The sequence below is a fragment of the Meriones unguiculatus genome, chromosome 1 (genome assembly GCF_030254825.1).
Source record: "Meriones unguiculatus strain TT.TT164.6M chromosome 1, Bangor_MerUng_6.1, whole genome shotgun sequence".
Lineage (NCBI taxonomy): Eukaryota > Metazoa > Chordata > Mammalia > Rodentia > Muridae > Meriones > Meriones unguiculatus.
In genome coordinates, this window is record NC_083349.1 from 194,902,668 (window position 1) to 194,923,293 (window position 20,626).

At 50.4% G+C, this 20,626-nt stretch overlaps 1 protein-coding gene across 3 annotated transcripts in view; it reads left to right on the forward strand.

Annotated features, from left to right (window-relative positions):
* The first annotated feature begins 100 nt into the window (after window positions 1-100).
* Window positions 101-20,626, forward strand: part of Gramd2a (GRAM domain containing 2A) — a 37,002-nt gene continuing 16,476 nt past the window's right edge. For all 3 annotated transcript variants that reach the window (XM_060375339.1, XM_021638832.2, XM_021638831.2), the window contains exon 1: window positions 101-198. In XM_060375339.1, coding sequence (XP_060231322.1) covers window positions 158-198 — 41 coding nt within the window. In that variant the 5' untranslated portion in view covers window positions 101-157. The remainder of the gene's footprint in view (window positions 199-20,626) is intronic.

The following is a 20,626-nucleotide window of genomic DNA, read 5'->3' on the forward strand; positions in this document are numbered from 1 at the left end:
GGGGCGGTCTGCAGCCGGGAAGACTCCACCAATGAGCTGGCCTCGCTTGGCGCGAGCAGCCAATAGGAGGGCGGGGGCGGGCCTCGGCCGGGGGGGGGCGGGCCCCTGAGGGCCCCGGGTCTGGCGCACGGCCGCGGGCTCCGCAGAGGGCCCCGCGATGACCGCGCCGAGCCGCGGCGAGCCTGTCGAGGCGGGCAGGTAAGGGCGGCCTCCGGGGGCTGCGGCGCGCGTCAGGGCGGCTCTGGGACCTTCCCGGCCGCGTGGATCCCGGCTCCGGCCGCGGGGCCCCTGCTCCTCCGCGGGGCTGGGAGGTGCGCGCGTGCGGAGCGCGGCGTCCGAGGGTCGGTCTGGGTGGCTTCGGGCGAGCGTCACCTCCTGACGGCCACCTTCGCGGTGCATTCATTGTGTTTTCATTCATTTCTCACCCCCCCGGGTCATTTCTCACGACCCCCGGTCCCGCTTGTCTCTACTCCCTGCCGGTCGATCCGCAGCAAGAAACGCTGCTGCGCTCTTCCAGCGGGACCTACTCGAGCAGCGCGCGCGGCTGCCCCGGAGGCAGCGTGGAGCTGTCCCAGCACGACTGGGCCGCACCCCGTGCGCCAGGCCCGGGCGGGCTGGGGCCGGTCTCCAGCCCAGAGAGCCGGGGAGAAAAGCAAAGTTCTTGCTGGTGGAGAGGCGTGAGTGGGGGAGGAAGACGCGGTGGCGCACCTAGAGTGGTGAACCAGGAGCGCAGCTCACCGCGGAGACCGGACGCTGGCGATGCTCTCCAGTAAGAGCACAGTAGCCGCTGCGAAGATCTGAGCTGAGCTGAGATTCTGGGTCATCCCGGACCACATAACGAATTCAGGCCCAGCTCTGGGGAGTCGGGGGAAGATAACGCTTGAAGTCCTGTGGAGGACTCTTTTGGGGGAAGATGCCCATTGATGAAACTGAAGTCCAGCTCTCACCCAGTCCCAAGCCTACACAGTTGGACATCCTGGCCAGCCAGGGTGGATCTAGGCAGGGCAAATGTGATCTTCTTGTTCCCGCATCGACCATGGGTACCGTGGATTTAGCGGCTCAGTCTTCTAAGGGTTGAGGGGGTGGGGTGTCCAGCCGGCTGTTATCTGCCTTTGTCTCTGTGCTTGCCTCCACCCTCAACATATACAGGCTTGTGCAAAGGTGCCCCTCCTTGCAGACATCTGACAAGCTGGATGTCACCTCTCCCTCTCCCCTGTGAACTCTGAACTCCACTCCTAAGGCAGTGAGACAAAGGAGTGCCAGAAAAGATGGGTAGAGGATACCTGCCCCCACCCCACTGCTCCACAGTCTTTCTCATAAGGCCAGCTGGAGGCCAGGAGAGTGGTCACTCTTAGAGTAGAGGTTACAGTTTGGCAGTCATTAAAGATGTTCTCAGTGGGTACCTGGTGGCAAACGCGGAGGGCAAAGCTGACTAGTTGTCACCATGCGTTCAGGAGGTGTCTGCTGGGCCAAGTGGACGTTTTCCTAAACTTCCCTGAGGGCAAGGATCTTCTAAATACCCTGGAGAGGTCAGCCTGGGCCCCATCCAGGCCTTTCAGTTGATGCATGCTTTCAAATTTCTGAGCTCAGCTGGGTCCTCAAAATTTTATCTGGGACTAGAAATACCTGTATGCTAATTCATTCACTGGGGACGCCCTGCTGACCCACTGTGGCAGGACAGCAGTGCTCAGGATGGTTTATGCCTGCTGGCCTCCAGCGAGCTAGCTCTTCCAGGAGCTGCTAGCGTCTGTCAAGGTGACTCCACCCAGCCCTTAAGCTGGCTAAGCTGTTGCTTTGGCGGTTGAGGGACACGGTCCCTATTTATAAGACTGACAGGAAGAGCTTCACTCGGAGAGGCAGAGTGCGTTCAGGTGCTGCTCCCGTTCTGCTGCGGTGGAGCAAATCGCTTCCCTCTCCTCTGCTTTACCACACAGTCAGCAGATCTTGCTAACACGCTTCCCCCTCCACGGCTGAAGGTGTCTCAGTTCTTTTCAAATCTCCCCCTTTGCTGTGACATGCCTTGGAAGCCCATCGAGCCAGGAAGGGTGTAGCGTTCCACTTCCGTGTCTAGCATCTGAGTCTGTGTGCTGGAAAATAGTGTGTTCATCCTTCTCTGAGAGGGGAAGACAAGTTTCCCTCCATTCTGTACCTGTCTTCCATGCAGTGATAAGCTTGATAGAGGTCAGGCTGGGCCTCCGTACCTCTTCCCATGGGCTGTAGGGCATCAGTCTCTCGGTCACCTATTCTCTCTAACCTGTAAGTGAAGGTTAATTCTCCTACTTGTTTACAAATATAGGGGAGGATGGGGACCACAGCAGATAGCCCCAGGAATGAGTTTCCCCGAGGCTGAGGAGATGGCACCGGAGATAGCAACACCATTGCTTAAGCACAAGGGCCTGAGTTCCAGCTGGGTGTGGCTGCTTGCCCTGCGACCGCAGCACTATACACGAAAAGGTAGCGACATCGCAGGGGCCTGCTGGCTGCCAGCCCAGCACCAGGCTCAGTGGGAGACCCTGTCTCAAGGGAATAAAGTAGAGAGCGACAGAGCAGGCCGTCCTCTGGCCTCTTTGTGCACAGATACTCACAGCACACAGACAGAAAAGAGCTTCCCATCTGATTGAGAACTGGCAGTTTTCCCTAAGGTGTCTCTGCCTGCTGTGGGGGTGTTCATTATTCTTAAGCATAGATGCTTCAGGGGGACAAGCTGTTTCCCCCTCCCCCTCTTCCTCCCATATCTGCACACTTTTTTTGGTAGCTGAGAAATGCTTGGTTAGAATTTAGAGTTAGTCTGAATAACTTGTAGTAAATGAATCAACCTTTAAATTTTTGCTCTTAATTAATATTTTCTCGATGGTATTTAAAATCACATTATGCTGGCCAGCCTGCGGGAAGTTCTAGAGGCTGGCAGATGTCTGTGAGTTCAAGGCCAGGCTGGTCTACAAAGTGAGGTCCAGGGCTACACAGAGAAACCTTGTCTCAAAAACAAAAAAATCACATGAGGCTGTTTGTCTGTGTCCGTCTTGCTGTACCAGCTTCAGGGCTATGCAAGGGCTCTAACCCTAACCTACATCCCCAACTCTTTCAAAATTTTTTAAATTTCATTTTATTGCTTATTAGTGATTTTTTCAGACAGGGCCTGGGCTAGCTAAAAACGACTTTGAACTCTTCATTTTTATGTTATTTATCAGTGTGCGTGCACAGTTCCAGGCTTATGTGTGCCATGGCACAGGTGGAGAAGTCAAAGGACATTTTTTTCCTTTATGTTTTGGGGTCAGGAATCTCATTATGCACCTTTAGCTGAGCTGACGCTCACCGAGCCTCCTCTGCCTCCTTTAATCTGAGTGCTCAGATTAAAGGCGTGCACCATCACATCTGGCAAAGGAAAACCTTTTGGGAATCGTTCTCTCCTTTCCACCATAAGTTCTCGGACTTGAACTCGGGTCCTGAGGCTTCTAAGGCAGGTGTCTTTGCTAGAGAATCATCCCAGCTATCTCACCAGCCTGTCCTTGAACTCTTGATTCTCTGCCTCAGACGTGCTGGGATTACAAGCCTGTACAAGCCTGAGGCTTGCTAGCCCTTTAAAATCTTCACTGGTTTCCATAAATTCACCAGGCTGTCCTCGAACTCTCAGTCCTCCTGCTTCTGCCTCCTGAGCAGCTGGGATTACAGGCTTACACCACTAAGTTCAGCTTGAAACTTTTTTTTTAAGTGGAAATAAAAAGCACTTAAAGAATTTGTTTAAGTCTCACATGAATCAGTTTCCTTCTTCATGTGCTAACATAGCTTATCAAAGGCTTATTAAATAGTTGTCAAAGTCCTTCTGGTATTTTGTTTCTCTTCTCTGGCTGAGGGTCAGTGTCAACCTTGCTTTGCCTGGGACAATGACTCTCTCTGGTTATAAAACTGTTCCTTTCTCCTTTTTCAACTTGTGTTTGAATTAACCAAATGACTCAAACCTTGCCAGTGGTCACTCAGGCCACACAGAACATTATTTACATTATTATCATTATTGGAATGATAATTGTTGTTTTTCTTTGGTGGTGCTGGAGAATCTAAACCAGGGACTCATACACTCTCGACATTCATTCTACCACTAAACTATGTCCTAAGCTCCGAAAATAACTTCTGAACTTTGAAGGGCTACTCAGAAATTTAATTTCAAGGTAAGTCAGTGACATTCAGAATCACAAGGCTTCCTTTGTCACCAAACACATAGAAGATCTTTCTGCTTGATCTTTTCTTTTTTTAATTTTTAAAGTGTATCAGACAGACAGAGAGACACCCACACACACTCCCCCCTCACACACGGTGGGGTGGGGAGAGAGAATCACTGTAGTCCAGGCTGACCAAAATGGATTTTGTAGGGATCCTCTTTTCTCAGCCGCACAGACATTGAGATTACAGGCATGTGTCACAATGCCTAACTCCAATTTGGTGGTGGTGGTTAAAATACTGTTGAGGCTGAGGAGTGGGCTCAGCAGTTGAGAGCACTGGCTGTTCTTCAGAGGACTCAGGCTTGTTCCCAAAACCCAAGTGGTGGCTCACAACCATCTGTAACTCCAGTTGCAAAAGATTTGTTGCCATCTTCTGGCTTCTACAGGCACCAGGCTTGCAGGGAGTACACAGACAGACAAATATGCACACAAGCAAAACACCCATGCATATAAATTGTGTGTCTACATATATACTATGTATGTGTATATAGTTTATACTCCTCAGACTCCTGAATAGCATATAAATTGGAAGTTGGACCTAGATCCCTGGGGAGGGTTTTACACTTCTGGAAACATGACATTTCTGGGTCTATCCCTTTAAGTAGCCACTGATTGTTATGTCATGTAGACCCATTTCATTAAAGACCAAAAGGAATATGTATCTAATTCTGCAAGTCTTTTCATTTATCAGGCGCACTCTTTGATTATGTGGCTACTCTGAGGAAAGGTAGTTAGTACTGAGCAGGCAGAATAAATACTTGGCTCTTTTTATTTACAAGTTTTCAGGGGCTGGAGATATAGCTTGGGGGTTAAGAGCATTGGCTGTTCTTCCAGAGGACCCAGGTTCAATTTCCAGCACTTACATGACCACCTACAACTGTCTAACCCCAATTCCAAGGGCTCAGACTCTGTTACACAGACATGCACGCAGGCAAAACTCCAATGCACATAAATAAATAAATAAATAGATCATTAAAATAAATAAAATAAAATCTCAAAAAATATTTACTGCTTTTCAAAATCATGAGCTGGGTCTCCAGTGTTCAGCAGAGGTGTGCTCTCCTGTGTCACATGGTCTTGTAGACTTCAGCAGGGTGGCGGGTTGTGGCCCTCGGTAAATGCCGTTCTGGTTGCCACTCAGAGTGCACCATCTTTCTAGTTGGTCGCTGAGTCTTTGGCCATGACTCCCTCATTCTTGGGAGGAGTAGCTGTTTTAGACTTGCTTGAGCATCTCCTTTGGATTTCAGCGTCAGCCTCCTCTCTAAGAAGCCCTTTTCCTTCTGGGAAAGAGAGAGACCACAGTTGCCGAGGAGTCTTTCTCAGTCCATCCCGGGACCTGTGTTTCGAATCTGTTTTGCTGCTGATGGAATTAAAGTGAGATGCTTTTCTCCCCAAGTGCCAGGAGTTCACACACCTACCCTGCAACCTGTGCCTACCCCAGAGGGATGGGGTACATCAGTGGCTCTCAACCTGCGGGCCATGACCCCCTTGGGAAAGGAACAGCTCATTCACAAGGTTCACATAGCAGACATCACTCACATTACTACTCATAATAGTAGCAACACTGCTGTGAGAAACTAGCAAAGAAGATAATTTTATGGTTGGGGTCACCACAAGAAGAGGCACTGTGATAAGGGGTTGTGGCATTAGGAAGGCTGAGACTTACTGTGTCGGTTAGCCTGTCACTTGGGGTTGGGAAGGTGGGAGGAGACGGGAGGACTGGGAAAGACCAGTTGCTTCCATTTAAAGCAGGAAGTGGAAAGGTGACTTAGTGGGGTGGGCAAGAGGGGCGTGGCCTTGACTGCACCAATCAAACGAGGGTTTCATTAAAGGAGGGACAGAATGACAGGACTGCTGTGGGTGAAGGGTCACTGACTAGAGAATGGTTCCTCTGGGTTTGGGAATCATGGCTGCAGTAATGTGCCTAAGGATGATAGTAATAAGTGGGCCCACATTTTGTTTTAAGCCCAACTCCATCTTTCTGTCCACCCACTTTTGGGTTTGTGTGTGTGTGTACTGCATGCATGTAGGTATGTGGTTACACGCATCCGTGTAGAGGCTGGAAGAGTGTTTCAGGCCCCTCTGCTTTATCCCTTAGACAGGGTCTGGCTGAATTGGAGCTCCCCACTTGAGCTGGCTGGCCAGAGAGCGCCGCCTGGGCTTTTCCATCCCTGTTCCCCAGCTCCTGCTTCCACTGTTACTCACCGAGCCATCTCTTCAGCTCTGAACTTTTTTTTTTTTTTTTTTTTGGTGCTAAATTTTTTGATATGAATAACATTGAAAAGGACTTTTGGTGGCACACGCCTTTAATCCCAGCACTCAGGAAGCAGAGGCAGACAGAGCTTTGAGTTTGAGGCCAGCCTGGTCTAGAGAGTGAGTCCAGGACGGCCAGGGCTACACAGAGAAACCCTGTCTCGAAAAACAAAAACAGAGGAGGAGGAGGTTGTGTTGCTTTTTTTCTTTCTTTCTTTTGGTCTTTTATATCACTTCTAAGTAGAAGTCAATGTGATACATGCAGATAGTCCAACTCTTTGGACAGATCTGCGTCTGAGGTCCTGCTCTACAAGTCTCGCCTCTCAGCTCCGGGCTGGCTGTCAGACATGAACTCGTGGCTCAGAGATCCCCAGGCTGTGCAGTTCAGTGAGTACGTGCTCACCCAGAGGTATCTTCTTCAAGTGCCTCCAGCTGGGAGTCTCCAGTGATTCCGCACCAGCTCTAAGAACTTCCTCTGCCTTCTTTTGTAAAGTGTAAAGTTTATTCTGCTTGAAGTTTTTCAACGCTAAGGACAAACCCAAGGCATTGCACAAGCTAGACAAACACTCTGCCGTTGAGCCACATCCACAAGTGTCTAAGTCAGAGCTTCTGTGGTATGATGAAAAGCCATGACCAAAACTACTTGGAGAGAGAAGGGTTTGTTTCAGGTTGTAGCTCTCAGGCTTCACTGCATCCCTGAGGGAGGTCTAGGCAGGCTCAAGGCAGGCGCCTGGAGGTAGGAGCTTCCATATGGATGAACACCGCCAGCTGGCTGGCTCTTCATAGCCTGCCGCCTGCTTTCTCACAGAGCGCAGGAGCACCTGCGCAGTGCTAGCCCTACCTGGAAAGGACTGGGCCCTCCTGCCTCAATCAGTAACTAAGAAACCCCCCACAGGCCTCCCCATTGGTCAGTCGTACGGAGGCATTTTCTCAATTGTGATTCCCTCTCTCTGATAACTCTAGTTTGTATAAAGTAAAACACACAAACAAACAGAAACAACCAGGACAGCAGATCCAATTTTCTTTATTCATTATTTGTTTTGAAACAGTGTCTCTCTCTTCCCAGGGTGTCCTGGACTTGCTCTGTAGACCAGCCTGGCTTTGAACACACAGAGATCTCTCTCCCTCCCAAGTGTTAGGATTAAATTGTGCACCACCACACCCAGCCAAAGTTCACTTTTTAAAAATTGTGTGTATGTGGGGGAATGTGCACTTGAGTGTAGGTGCTTTAGAAGGCTGAGACTTTGGATCCCCTTGAGCTGGTGTCACAGGTGTCACAGATGGGAGTGAGCAAACTGATATGGGTACTCGGGACCTAGCTCTGCATCCCCAGACTGCTAAGCCATCTTGTCAGCCCAAAGTTAATTCTTAAAAGTAAATTTTTTATTTTGACATAATTGTAGATTCAAATCAGTTTTATATATTTTGTCTTTTAATTGTTGTTTGTTTGTTTGTTTGTTTTTGAGGCAGGGTTTCTCTGTGTAGCCTTGGCAGTCTGGACTCCTTTTGTAGACCAGGCTGGCCTCAAACTCACAGAGATCTTCCTGCTTCTTGAGTGCTGGGATTACAGGTGTGTGCCACTGAGACTGGCTTCAGTTTTTAAAATGTATGTGTGTGTGTGTTAACATGTGCGTGTGGGCACCACAGCATGCATGCAGAGGTCAGAGGACAACTCTCAGAAGTCATCTCCTTCCTTGTTATATTCCAAGGACTGACCTCAGGTCATCAGGCTTGTAAGGTTTACCAACACTGTTTTTTTGTTTTGTTTTGTTTTTTGAAACAGGGTTAGTCTGAAACTCCCTGTGTATCCCAACCTAGCCTAGAATGCTCCCCAACTTTGGCTTGGTCTCTCGTTCTGGGGCTGCAGGCACGCCCCTCTGCAGTGGCTCTGTGCACTTTCTGTTAGGCTGCTTACTGGCTTGGATGTATCTGTGTCTTTTTTTTTAAGCAGTTGCTTGTACAAATATTACAAAGAAGAAGAAGTTCCCACTATGTCGCCCAGGTTGCCAGCTTCGGCTCCGCTTACTGAAGTGACGGGCACATTTCGCCAAATATTAAAGCTCGATGTACAGGAGTTTAAAAGTTCCTGTGCAATCAAGAACTTTATTGTTTTAGAACTGTGTCTAGGTGTGTGCATGTCTGCATATGTATGTATATGTGAGTGCAAGTACCGGAGAAGGCGGGAGGTATAAGCTCTCTTGGGACTGGAGTTACAGACAGGTATGAACGCCACGTGGGTTCTGGGAATAGAACCTGGCTCCTCTGCAAGAGCAGCCAGTGTGCTTACCAATGGCCATCCCTCCAGTCCCTTCTTATACAGTGAAATCTTTGCTTTCTAGATTTTTGTGCCTTACTTGGGAAACTTTTCTGACATTAAAAAAAAAATTGTTTCTATTATATTCTAATTCTTTGTAGATTTAGACTCCTAAGTGTTTAGCTGGCATGGTGACATGTGCCTGTCTCCCAGCACTCCCAGGCTGAAGTGGGAAGACTGGCTTGAGTTCAAATAACCCCAGAGTTAGAGATATGTACATGTTTACTGTACCTTGAATGTCTTTTGTGAGAGATTCGAGACAGCCTTTATCCCATGCATTTATTAAACAATTCATCTTCTTTCTCAAAATATTTTCACTCTGTACTCAAATATCTTATATCCAGAGATCATTTGCTGGACTCTGTGTCCCGTCGATCTATTACTGTTCTGTAAGCCAGCAATCCCTTTGTAATTTGTTCTGACGCCTGGTTAGGTGAGGCTTCCACATTTTCTTTAAAAAAAAAAAAGTCTTGACTTTTCTCAAGAATATAGTCTTCCAGATCAAATAAAGGGTAGGGCCATTTAGAGTTAACTTATTAAGAATTCATCTCCCTGGGCGCATTAGCACACACCTGTGATCCCAGTGTTGGGTGTGTGTGTGCAGAGATGGGCAGATCTCTGTGAGTGTGAGACCAGCCTCGTCTACAAAGCGAGTCCAGGACAGCCAAGGCTACACTGAGCAACCCTGTCTTGAAAAACAAAACAAAACAAAAGAACAAACAACAACAAAAAAAGGAATTCATCTCTCCCCAGCCCTCCCCTTCTGTAGCCTAGGCTGACATCATGCTCCTCATGCTCCTCATGAGACCAGGCATGCCCCCCCACCCAGCTGTAACAGTGGGTAGTAATGAACCCTTATGGCTGGGGTGCCGTTGGGTGGGGTCGTAGACTCCTGCCTAGTATGTGTGAGGCACCTCCAGTGGGCTGGGGCTTCTCCTGTAAGCTATGTGTGGTCCAAATATAGTTTCTCTGTCACTCTCCGTCTCTCCAAGTGTGGATGTGTGTGAGAAAGAGAGAACGTGTGCGCGCGGGTGCGCACGCACGCTCATGTGTGTTCTTACTTGTGTCAGAGATGGCGTGTCCACCTCAACTGCCCTCTGTCTCCTCTCTCCCGATTAAATTCAAGCCCTTATTCTTTCGTGACAAGCGTTTTACCGCCTGGGCGTCTCACCGACCCCTAAGGTTTTTGTTTTGTTTGCTTTTTCACAGTCAGATAACAGTGATTTATTTTAAACAAAGAGACCTTTTTTCCCTCACCTTTCGTACAATAGCTACACCCTTCGTGTGTTGAGTAACAGCGGCGAGAGATGGCACTCTCTAGGAGGTTTTGATCAGCGCTGCGGTCTGGGGCGCTCCCTGGGGAAGAGGCTCCAGAGCTCGAGATTGGGTCACTGGTCAGGAATCTGCCTGAGGAGCCACGTTGTCGAGGAGCCTGCGGCGGGTATGGACTCCAGCCCCGCCAGGGGCGTGCACAGGAGCGGCCAGCTGCCAGCGCTGGAGCCGGGCACAGTTCCAGGGCGCAGGCTCATCATCCCGGGACACCGGTTGGTGGGGGCGCCGCTCTTGCCCTCACGTCAGGTCTCCTGATCTACAGTCTACGCTCTGTGCTACCAGCTCGACTCACCAGCTGGCAGAGGGCTAGGCCGCGCCACCCTGACGCGATCTGTGTCGCCGCAGGCACCGCCTTAGGAACCACTAAGTGTGGTACTGGAATTCCGGGTGTGGCTGCCACCGGGGCCTGAGGGACCTTGATCTTCCCAGTCCTTTCCAGGGCAGGCTTAGAAAAGATTCTTGTGGTTGGTGCGTTCTTGGGGTGGAGGAGCTGCAGGTGAGAGCGGATGGAGGGTGGGGTGTGACCCGGCAGTGCAGTGAGGCAGCACCGGGTCTCCGAGGCGCGGATGCGCTCAACTGCACTTTCCGACCACGGGGGAGCGAACGGCCCCGCCATCCAGGCAACCCCGCTGTCTGTCACTGGAAGTGAGGGGAGGCAAGCGTCCAGGCTGCTGTGGTGCTCAGCTGGCTAGTGGCCCGGTTTCCTCACATGTGGTCACAGGCTCACTGTCCCTCCCAGTCACCAGTCAGGGAGAAAGGAAGGAGGAGCCCGGCCCATCACAGCACCAAAGTGTCCACATTCAAGGTCTGCTGTCGCCTACCCTCAGCAAACCTCAGCACTGTTTGTTCTGCTGTTCGCCCAGTCCTCCTTTGGAAATGCTTTTTTTTTTCAACCTACACACTTGGAGTTTTATATTTTTCTATTTGTTTTGTTTTGTTTTTCAAAAAAAAAAAAAGGTTTCTCTGTGTAGCCCTGGCTGACCTGGAACTTACTCTGTGTGCCAGGCTGACCTCAACCTCAGAGATCATCCTCTCCCTGCCTCCTGGGTACTGGGATTAAAAGTGAGCGAGAACCAAGGCAAACACTCTTTATAACATAATTTGGCGGGCCCGCCCCTCTCTTTTTCTTTCAAGCATTCCTTAAGCCCTGGGTCTCTTCTTCCTCCTTCCCTCCCTCCTCAACTGCATTGAGACCAAAGTCATGCTTGTTTTTTTATTCAGTGCTAGGGATGCAACCAGGGCCTTATACATGCTAAGCACATGTACCACGCAGCCAACACGCTGCGTGTCCAGTTCAGTGATGTTTGATGTTCACACAGTTATGCAGCCAAGACCACCGTGTAACTCCAGAATATTTGCCCTGCAAAGAAACTAAAGGAGCAGTTAGACATCACTCCCCATTTGCCCTTTTGTGCACCCCAGGATCTACCAATCTGCTTTCTTTCTGTATGGATTTGCCAGTTTTGTATTTTCCTTACACACGGAACCGTAGAGGAAGCGGTATTTTTGTGACTGCCTTCTTCCAGTTAACAGTAGTTTGAAGATCCTTTCCTGGAGGTAAGAGCGGCTAGGTTGAGCTCCCACCCCTGCTATAGCCGGCTCTCAACTGCCTGTAACTCCAGCTCCAGACATCTGACGTCCCCTTCCGGCCTCTGCAGGCTCTGCATTCAACCACCCCTGTGTACACCTTCACCGTTCATGATTGGCGTGGGTCAGGTTTCCTTGCTTACTTTTTTTTTAATGGCTGAAGAGAAATATTTTATTTATCTATTGATGGGCGTGTAGGCTGTTTCATTTTTTGGCTTTTCTGAGCAATGCTGCTGTGAGCATTTATGGATAGTATTTATGGATAGCATTTATGGATAGTGTGGGCATGCATTTTCATTTATTTATTATTTTTAGTTTTGTGCCATGTCTGTGTGTGTTTGTGCATGTTGAAAGCCCACAGGTGTCAGAGTCCCCTGGAGCTGGACTTGCAGGTGGTTGTGAACTGTGTGATGTGGGTACTAGAAATTGAACTCTGTTCCTCTGGGAGAGCAACGCATGCTCGTAACCGCCACCGAGCCATCTCTCCAGTCTGAACATGCATCTTTAATTCTGTTTCGTATGTTCCTAGGGATGTTTGCTAGGTTGTATGGTAACTTCAGTGGTTGTTTTCCCAAAATGCCAGCCCATTTCACACCACTTCCAGCTGGAGAGAGGGTCTCTGTATCCCCGCAGCCTCTCCCGCACCTGTCACTGATGGCGGGCTTCGAGGGTTGAGGGGGTGTGGAGAGGTACGCTTTGTGGGTGGTTCTCCCTCGTGGCTAATGATGTTGATGACCTTTTTACATACTTACTGGACATTTTTATCATCTTTTGAGAAATACTGATTCAGCTATGTGCCATTCTTTATGTGGCCGTTTGTCTTTTTCTTGTTGAGTTTGTAAGGGTTCTTTTTTAAATTGTTGAGCTGGGTGTGGAAGCATTCATTTAATCCCAGCACTTGGGAGGTAGAGGCAAGTGGATTTATATGAGTTCAAGGCCAACTTGGTCTACATAGTGAGACCCTGTCTCAAAATGAATGAATGAATGAATGGATGGATGAATGAATGGCGATTTAAGAACTCCACATAACACAAAACATAGCATCTCAATCATTTTAAGGATACAGGTTAGTGTTAAGGTCCAGCATGATGGATCAGCAAGGCTGATGACCAGAATCCAATCCCTGGAAACACACGGTAGAAAGAAAGAAGCAACCCTCTGAACTTATGCTCCAACCCCCACAGGCACCCACATCTATATACATACACAAATTAATAAAAATATTTATATTAAAAAAAACAAAAAGTTGATAGTATACTTCTTTCATTTAAATCCCTCCTCTGGGCACCCATTGTTGTAAGGCAGTGATTCGCACTGGAGCCCATGCAGTCTGTACCATCTAGCTCTGCCCACCTTTCTGACTCACTACTCACCACCTCACTGCTCACCAAAACCCTCCAGAAACAGGCCTCTTACACTCCTGCACTGTTGGCCTCCTGCTCTTTGACCTCTCTAATGACCGTTCTGCAGCCACCTTCTCTCTTCCCCATGTGGTGAACATCCAATGGAGATCAGCTGCAGGGCCTTGGTTGCTTGAAAAGAATCACCCTGGCCATCCAGGTGAGCCTGGCCTCTCTGGTAGAATTTCTCCTCACACCCATGCTTTTCCTCAGGGCGTACATTACGGATTTATAATTATGTACTGGTTTATGTTAATATTTGCTTCACGTCTGCCTCCCCGAGCAGACACGCTGTGGGTAGTGCCTCGCCTCCCTTCCCTGGAGCACACAGCACTTACCAGAGTGGAGGGAATAACAAGCGTTCATTTTTCAGTTGGTATTTGCAGAAGGAAGGCAGAGGGAGATGGGCTGGCAGTCCTTTGAGCAAACCGCCAATCCCTTCTGGGACAGGAATCCTTCTGACACAGAGAGCAGGTGGCCGTGTGTAGGTCACCTGGCTTCCTGGCCTCTGCCTTCCCCACCCCCGGCAGAGACTTTCTTGTCCCAGAAAGCAACAGTGGTTTCCTCCAAGCCTCCAGCAGCAGTCGTGGTTTTCGGCCTGCCTCCACCCCGTCTTCATCAGGGCCCCAGGGCCTCGCAGTCACTGTGGTTCTGAGCAGCGTCTGGAGCATCCACAGGGCTGGAGGGATTCTGAGATGGGCATCCTCAGATGTTAGTGTGGGCTCTGCTGGACAGTACCCAGGGGTAAACAGAGCTGACCTGTCATTGGAGAGCAGCCGCACCCCTGGCAGCCTGAGTGGGGGCATCTGTGTGGCCAAGGTTGTCTGTGCACCTCCCTTCAGAAGAGGGACCACAGGGGTGCTCTGTTTCTGAGTGAATGCAAGTCTGTTTTAAGACCTGAATGACCAGCTTCTTGTGTGGAGATGGCCAGGTCCCAAGGAGCCTGCCAAAAAGAAGTGGTCTGTCATCAGGTCCAGGGGGGATGGCTCAACAGATGCTCCCCCAGCTGTGGGCGCTGCTGGCAAGGTTAGCTGCTGGCCTGGCAGTCTGTAGAACTCACTGCCTGCCTAATGTGGCCCAGGCTCTGTAAGAAAACCCGGATGTCCTGTAAGGGAGCTCCTGGGTCTCAGATGTTTGTCCCTGGGCGGCTCCCTAGTGGCTGTTTTCGTTCTGCAGGTCTTTGAGCTCTGTGCAAGACAGAGACAGAAATGGCTGCCCTCAAACTTTGAGTGGAGATAGGAGCGGCAAGGCTTCTGAGCATGGCTGGGTCCCAGGTAGTTTTGTCTCTCCTGGCCAGCAGGTGGGAGCCCATCCCTGAGATGGGCATCCTCAGAGCCTCTTAGCCAGAATGCCTTCCCCTGCTTTCTTGTGTTGTAGACCGAAGACGAGGTGCAGGCATGCAAGGCACGTGTGGATCTCTGCCGGTGCACAGGAGGCCCAGGTGTGCCCCCAGTGTTGTTAATTCTTGTGGAGAGGGAGCTCTGCCTCTAGGTATCCTTCCAGGAGTGTGGCGGGACATGGGGCTCCAGCTCTCAGTGGGCTGGAAAGGGATGGGAAGCTCACAGGGTGGGGCTTTAGGAGGACACCCTCCCCACAACACACTGTGGATTGCACTTTGACCTCTTGCAGATTATCACATAGCACATAAGCAAGAGGATTTTCTGTCCTATTTTGTAGAGGCACAGGTCAGAAGCAAGTGACAGGATCACCAGAGGTTCAAGGTACAACCAGAAACTGCTGTGACTCTGGGCTTGTGTTTACACCATAAGGACCCTCCATTTCTGAGAAACTGCATACACAGAGGAGCCCTTCAGCTGGAGTGTTTGTTTGGTCTGTGGATTGTTATTGAACACTTGCTGTATGTGTGAAACTGGGTAGGTCCCTGGAATGTGAGAGACTGAGTGGCAAGCCACGCAGCCCAGGAATTTTCTGGGCGCAATGGAGATCACTTCCATCCCTGGATGCACCCCTCAGGGAAGAGAGGTGCTGGAAGAGAAAGACAAGGGAATTCCATCCTGGGTAGAAGCAGGCTGGCAGAGCTGGGAGGAGCAGCTTATCAGCTAACCTCTTCTCCAGATGGAGGCTGGCTGTGACCTTGCTGTGACCTCTATCTCACCTGGAGCTGTGTCCCTTTGGCAGGTTGAGAATCCAGACTTGGGTTCAGAGGTCAGGAAACAGGAGAAAAGGGTTTGGGGCTCATTAAACTTTGTAGACCAGGCTGGCCTCGAACTCACAGCGATCTGCCTGCCTCTGCCTTGCAGAGTGCTGGGATTAAACGTGTGTGCCCCGGCACCAGCGGTTTCTTTACAGCCCTCTGTCCTAGGGTCTTTGCAGGGCACTGTGGCATCACCGGCTGTGAGCACCAGCAGCTGGGGATGTGGCAGTCAGTGGAGAGTTTGCCTAGCACGCATGGAGCCCCAAGTTCTGCCTCCTGCACCACAGAAACTGGGTGTGGAGGCCAATGCCTGTAACCCCAGCCACTTGAGAGGCAGGACAGAGGTGCAGATTCAAGGTTGTCCTTGGCTACGTAATGGGACGTGACACCAGGGAGGAAGGACCACTGTCTAGACCAGAGTATGAACTGGCTCTGCTCTTCTCCAGGTACTCAGAATGAGGGAGGGCCTTTAGCCCTGGCTCTGGGCTGCAGAGCAGAGCTGCCATCTCTCTTACAAGGCTAGAGCTGGACCTGGGGCAGATGCTAGGCAACCTGAGCTGGACCTGTTTACTGTCTCTCAGAGCTCCCTGGGCTAAGGAAGTTTGTTATGGTTTGAACGTGCGTGCCTTTGCTCTTCCTGGCCCTCGAGACTCATGCAGATGTGGCTCTGGCCTAGGGTTAGTTGTCAGACACCTCCACGAGGTCCCGCCCTGCAAACTCACAGAATCCAGCTGCTTCCCGTTCTCCAGCTGTGGGATAGAGGCAGTACCACTCGTCACATTGACGGCCTAAATGAGAGCTAACCTTTGTGCCTGGTACATGGTGTTGAGGCAAACCTGGGCTGGAGGTTTCCTGTCTGGCTGTGCGCACTGGACACTGCAAACAGAACCGGAAGCCAATGGGCAGTAAAGGGGGAGCAGATGCCCCTGCGCTCTCCTAGGCTGAAGTCTGGCCTGTGGCTGCCGGTGGCTGCCGTCCTTGCTTCGCTCCAGACCTTCCTCCAGGAACATCTGCGCAGCTCCCTGCCTCCTGTCTCCCGGCTTGGAGTCGTTGGAAAGGGAATCTGACGTGCAACCTCTTCACTCTTGGGAGGCTCCTGGCCAGGTGCAGGTGGCGTTGTGTGGGTTCTGGCTGCTGTGCGTGATCTTCCCACAGTCTCTGGATGAAGAGCCTCTGCCCGCCTTTCATCTCCTTTTCCCTCAAAGCTTCCCTAAGCAATAAAAGGAAACTGAGCACATTTCTAGTCTGGGTGGCCTCAGACCCTTCTCTGGGTGGGGACTGTGGCTAACTTGACAAGTGCATCTCCTTCCTGAGCCATTTTCCAGGGATGCTGTGTTGGGGCAGTGGGATTAGGACCTCCAATTCACTGCTCCTGCCCCAAGGCACTAGTCTGAATTTTGGCTGTGGGGTTCTCCTGCCCCCCCTCTAGTTAGCAAAAGGGCATAGCCAGCCATCTTCTCAGTGTAACACATTGGCTGGGCGTGGCCTCAAGAGAGCAACTACAGAATTATTTTTGCCCACAAGAAAGAAACTCCCTTTTATCCTCACATTTTAGCATATCAGTGATGTTGCCCTATTTGTCGTCAGGGGGGCTCTTGCCATCTTGCCAGCCAGTCTCTAGGTTGTGTGGAGGACTGTGCTTTGAGAGAACACAGGAAGATACCCAGGAAGAGTACCACAGTGATTCTGAGCTAGCCGATGCCACGTTGGAAAGTCAACCTGTCACTTCCTCGGCAGAACACAGGAAGTGGGTTACATGGCCTCAGCAGACAAGGGAACTCCCTAGTAACAGGGGTCACCTTGCCTGGCCACAGCGTTTCTGAAACTCGGTATGGTCAGAACCCTAGCTCTTAGTCCAGGCAGGCCAACTGGCCTTGGGAAGAAGGAGGCGTGCTTCCCTGCGAGCCACAAAGAGAGCACACAGTAGGCAGGGTTCTTCCTGTGGCTTCTTAACTAGCTTCAATTTCCTTTGGAGCATTTAAAAGCCAGAACTGAACAGACACCTGCCTGTGACCTAGCAATGCTGGTGCTAAGTGTTTACCCACAGAAGTGAATACTTGTGTTCACAAGGCTGGCACCAGAGTTTTCGTTGCTTTCGTAACAAGCTAAACCTGGAAAACTGCCCAAGCCTGTCATCAGTAAAAGGAACGCAATAAATTAAATGTATCCATATAATGGAATTGCTAGTGAGAATGCAGTTTACAAATATAACACAGCATGGTGCTAGGAAGAGTGCTAGCCTCCCGTGCACAAGGTCTTGAGGACTGCCCTGTCAGGGAGCATGGTGGCCTATCCCTGTAATCCCAGCATGAGGGATGTGGAGGAGGATCAGAAGTTCAAGGTCATCTTCAGCTACAGAGCAAGTTCTAAGCCAGCATGGATCCCGTCTCAAAAAGCTAAGACCCAAACAGATATACACACAGCCCCGTGGATGTGCCTTTCAGTCTTTCAAACACACTGTAAGATGGGTGCTGTGGCCCCAGTCTGTATGACAGGAAGCATGGGCAGTCTGCCGTCAGATGTCAGGATGATGGTTCTTTGGGGGATGGTAGGGACAAAACCAAAAGGAGCAAGAAGGAGTTCTGGAGCCAGACATGGTGACACAAACTGTTAATCTCAGGACTTGAGAGGCAGAGGCAGGCTTATATCTGTGAGTTCAAAGCAGCTTGGTCTACAAAGCAATTAAGGAAGCTACAGCTATTACACAGAGAAACCCTGTCTTGAAAACAAACAAACAAATAATAATAATAATAATTTTCTTTTAAAGGGCAGGAAAGGGGAACTCTGGGAGCTGGTTTCAGGTTTGTTTTTTAAGTGGGTTAGTCTGCTGAATGTGATAAAGCAGGTCTTTAATCTCAGCAATCAGGAGGCAGAGGCAGAGGCAGGTGGAGCTCTGAGTTCAAGTCTGGCCTGATTCACATAGTGAGTTCCAGGACAGCCAGAGCTATCAGACTCTGTCTGACAGAGAGAGAGAGAGAGACAGAGACAGAGAGAGGAAAAGAAAAGTATTGGGTTGTACACTTCCTTTGCTATGTGTAAATTATACTTCAATAGCAACCTAAAAATAGTCACTTAAGTACAACTCTTGGAGGCTCTTACATAGCTGCTCTTAAACAGGGCTCAGGCATCCTTTTCTTTTTTTGCTTTTATGTGTGACTGTGTCATGTATGTGACCTGTGTGCACACATTATGTGGAAGTCATAAGACAGCTACAGGGGTCAACACTGTCCTACCGCCTTGTCTAAAACAGGGTTGTTGGTGTTTTTTTTTTTGTTTGTTTGTTTTGTTTTGTTTTTTTGTGGTTTGCTGCTGTGGTAAGCCAGGCTAGCTGATCCTCAAGCTTCAGAGGATTCTCCTGTCTCAACCTCTCAGAGTACTAGAGTTAGTGGTGACCTCTACTTAGGCCCTGAGGATTTGAACTCAGATCCCCTTGTTTGTGGCGCAAATGCTTTCCTCACTGGGCTATCTTCCCAGCCATTTTTGTTTTAGATCTAGCTCAGCCTAGCCTTAAACACACTATATATTGCAAGATGGCCTTGAACTCGGCACCCTCCTGCCTTAGTGTCCCATGTACAGGAGTTACTGACCTGTACAACCACAGCATTGGTTTGGTTTGGTTTTCTCCCTCTAAAGCCCTGCTGGTGATTCTAATGTGAATCCAGTCAGTTGACCCCACATTAATGCTAACAGCAGGGATCTTTCCTCTGTTAGGTGGGAGGTGAACTGAGACAAGAGGGTAGGGTAGAGAGGCCTGGGGGATTTGGAACTAATCATGGCAGAACACCAAGCCCAGGTTGCTGAACCATAGCTTTTGAAGGTCTACCCAGGCCAGAAGTCTACCTGGCTTCCTGTCCCTTGTAGCTCCTTTCATGACTTTTGGATTTGTCCTGTCAGGGGCCTGCAATGTGATGTGGCCTTTGTCTGAAGAGAGCAGTGTTGGCAGCTCTCTCCCCGGAGACCACAGAGGCTTAGTGTCTTGGCTGTCTGCAGAGGTGACATTGGCCCTGGGCTGGGCTCCGAGAAAAGTTGGCAGGACCCGCAAGGAGTTCTAGTATCTCAGAAGTCCACAAGAAGTCAGCCTGGGAGAGTGTGGGTACCTTTGTCAGGGAGAAGTCACCCAAGGGACCATTCCACTGGGAGCTGTGGCCACATGGGCCCTGCTGCCTCAGGGGGGCAGGGTCTGACTGAGACTTCAGCTTCGCATCAGGCACTGCCAGGGGCACAGATGAGACCTGGAGGGCGGGATGAGGGCAGGGAAGAGGCTGGTAAACTTGGGGAGCGTGGCTCCAGCAAACCTTGCTGGAGGAGTGCAGCCTAGGACGTTGGAGGCTATAGGGTTCGCCTGTGTGAAACCGCATATTGTCCTGAGATAGTCCTCGTCTCTCCTCTTCTTTCCCCTCCTACTCTTTTCCTCCTCCTTCTTCTCTTCCTCTTCTCCCCCTAGTCTTCTCTCCTACTCTTCCTCCTCCTTGTCTGTCTTTTTTCTCTCCTTCCACCCCTCCATCTTCTCCTCATTTTCTCTCCTCCTCTTCTTTTTCTTTCTCTTTAGAGACAGTATCTCATGTCCTGGCTGGCCTGGAACTCAATATGTAGTCAAGGATGAACTTGAATCCTGGTCCCAACGTCTCCACCTCCCGAGTGCGGGTAGTGCAGGTGTGCATGCCACGCCTGCTCATGTAGCTCTCCTCATGCTTCTGTGGCCTTCTGTGGCCCTCTTGATCAGTCAAGCAAGGCGGAGTGACTCCTACTGCTGGGCCAGCGCTGTCTGCCTCCCCCACAGACCAGGGTTACTGAAAGGAAGGACCCAGCGTGGGTGAGCCTGCCAGCTCCTGTCCGTCCCTTTTCTTCCTTTCCCATGAGATATCACTTATTCTCTGACTCATTCCTACTGCTCTCCCCACCTCTTCTCTGTCCTCTCTTGGTGTCAAGAAGCATTCATAGTCTCTGTGTCTGACCCTCTCTCTCTCCTGCCTCCTCCCCTCAGCAAACAGTGCTGGTGTAGGGTGCAGAAACACCTGGTTTGGAGCTCAGAATCAACTGAGGAAGAGTGTAAACAAAGCAGCAAAAAGGGGGTGGGGTGAGGAGCCTGGAGGAAGGAGAGAAAGCCCCACACCACAGAGGCATCTGAACTGATGGTTCAAAGAAGACCCAAAACTCCCCAGACAGACAGACGGGTGAGGGACTCCGCTGTGAGGGGCTGCTCCGGCGGAGAAAGGGAGGCACCACGGGGGAGAGTGGCGAATTGTAAGGGTGGAAAGAGTTGCAGGGCTGGACCTGGTGATGAGTTCTAATCCCAGCTCTGGGGAGCAGTGGCAGGTGGGTCTATGAGATCCAGCTAGGTCTACATAGTGAGTGAGTTCCAGGACGGCGG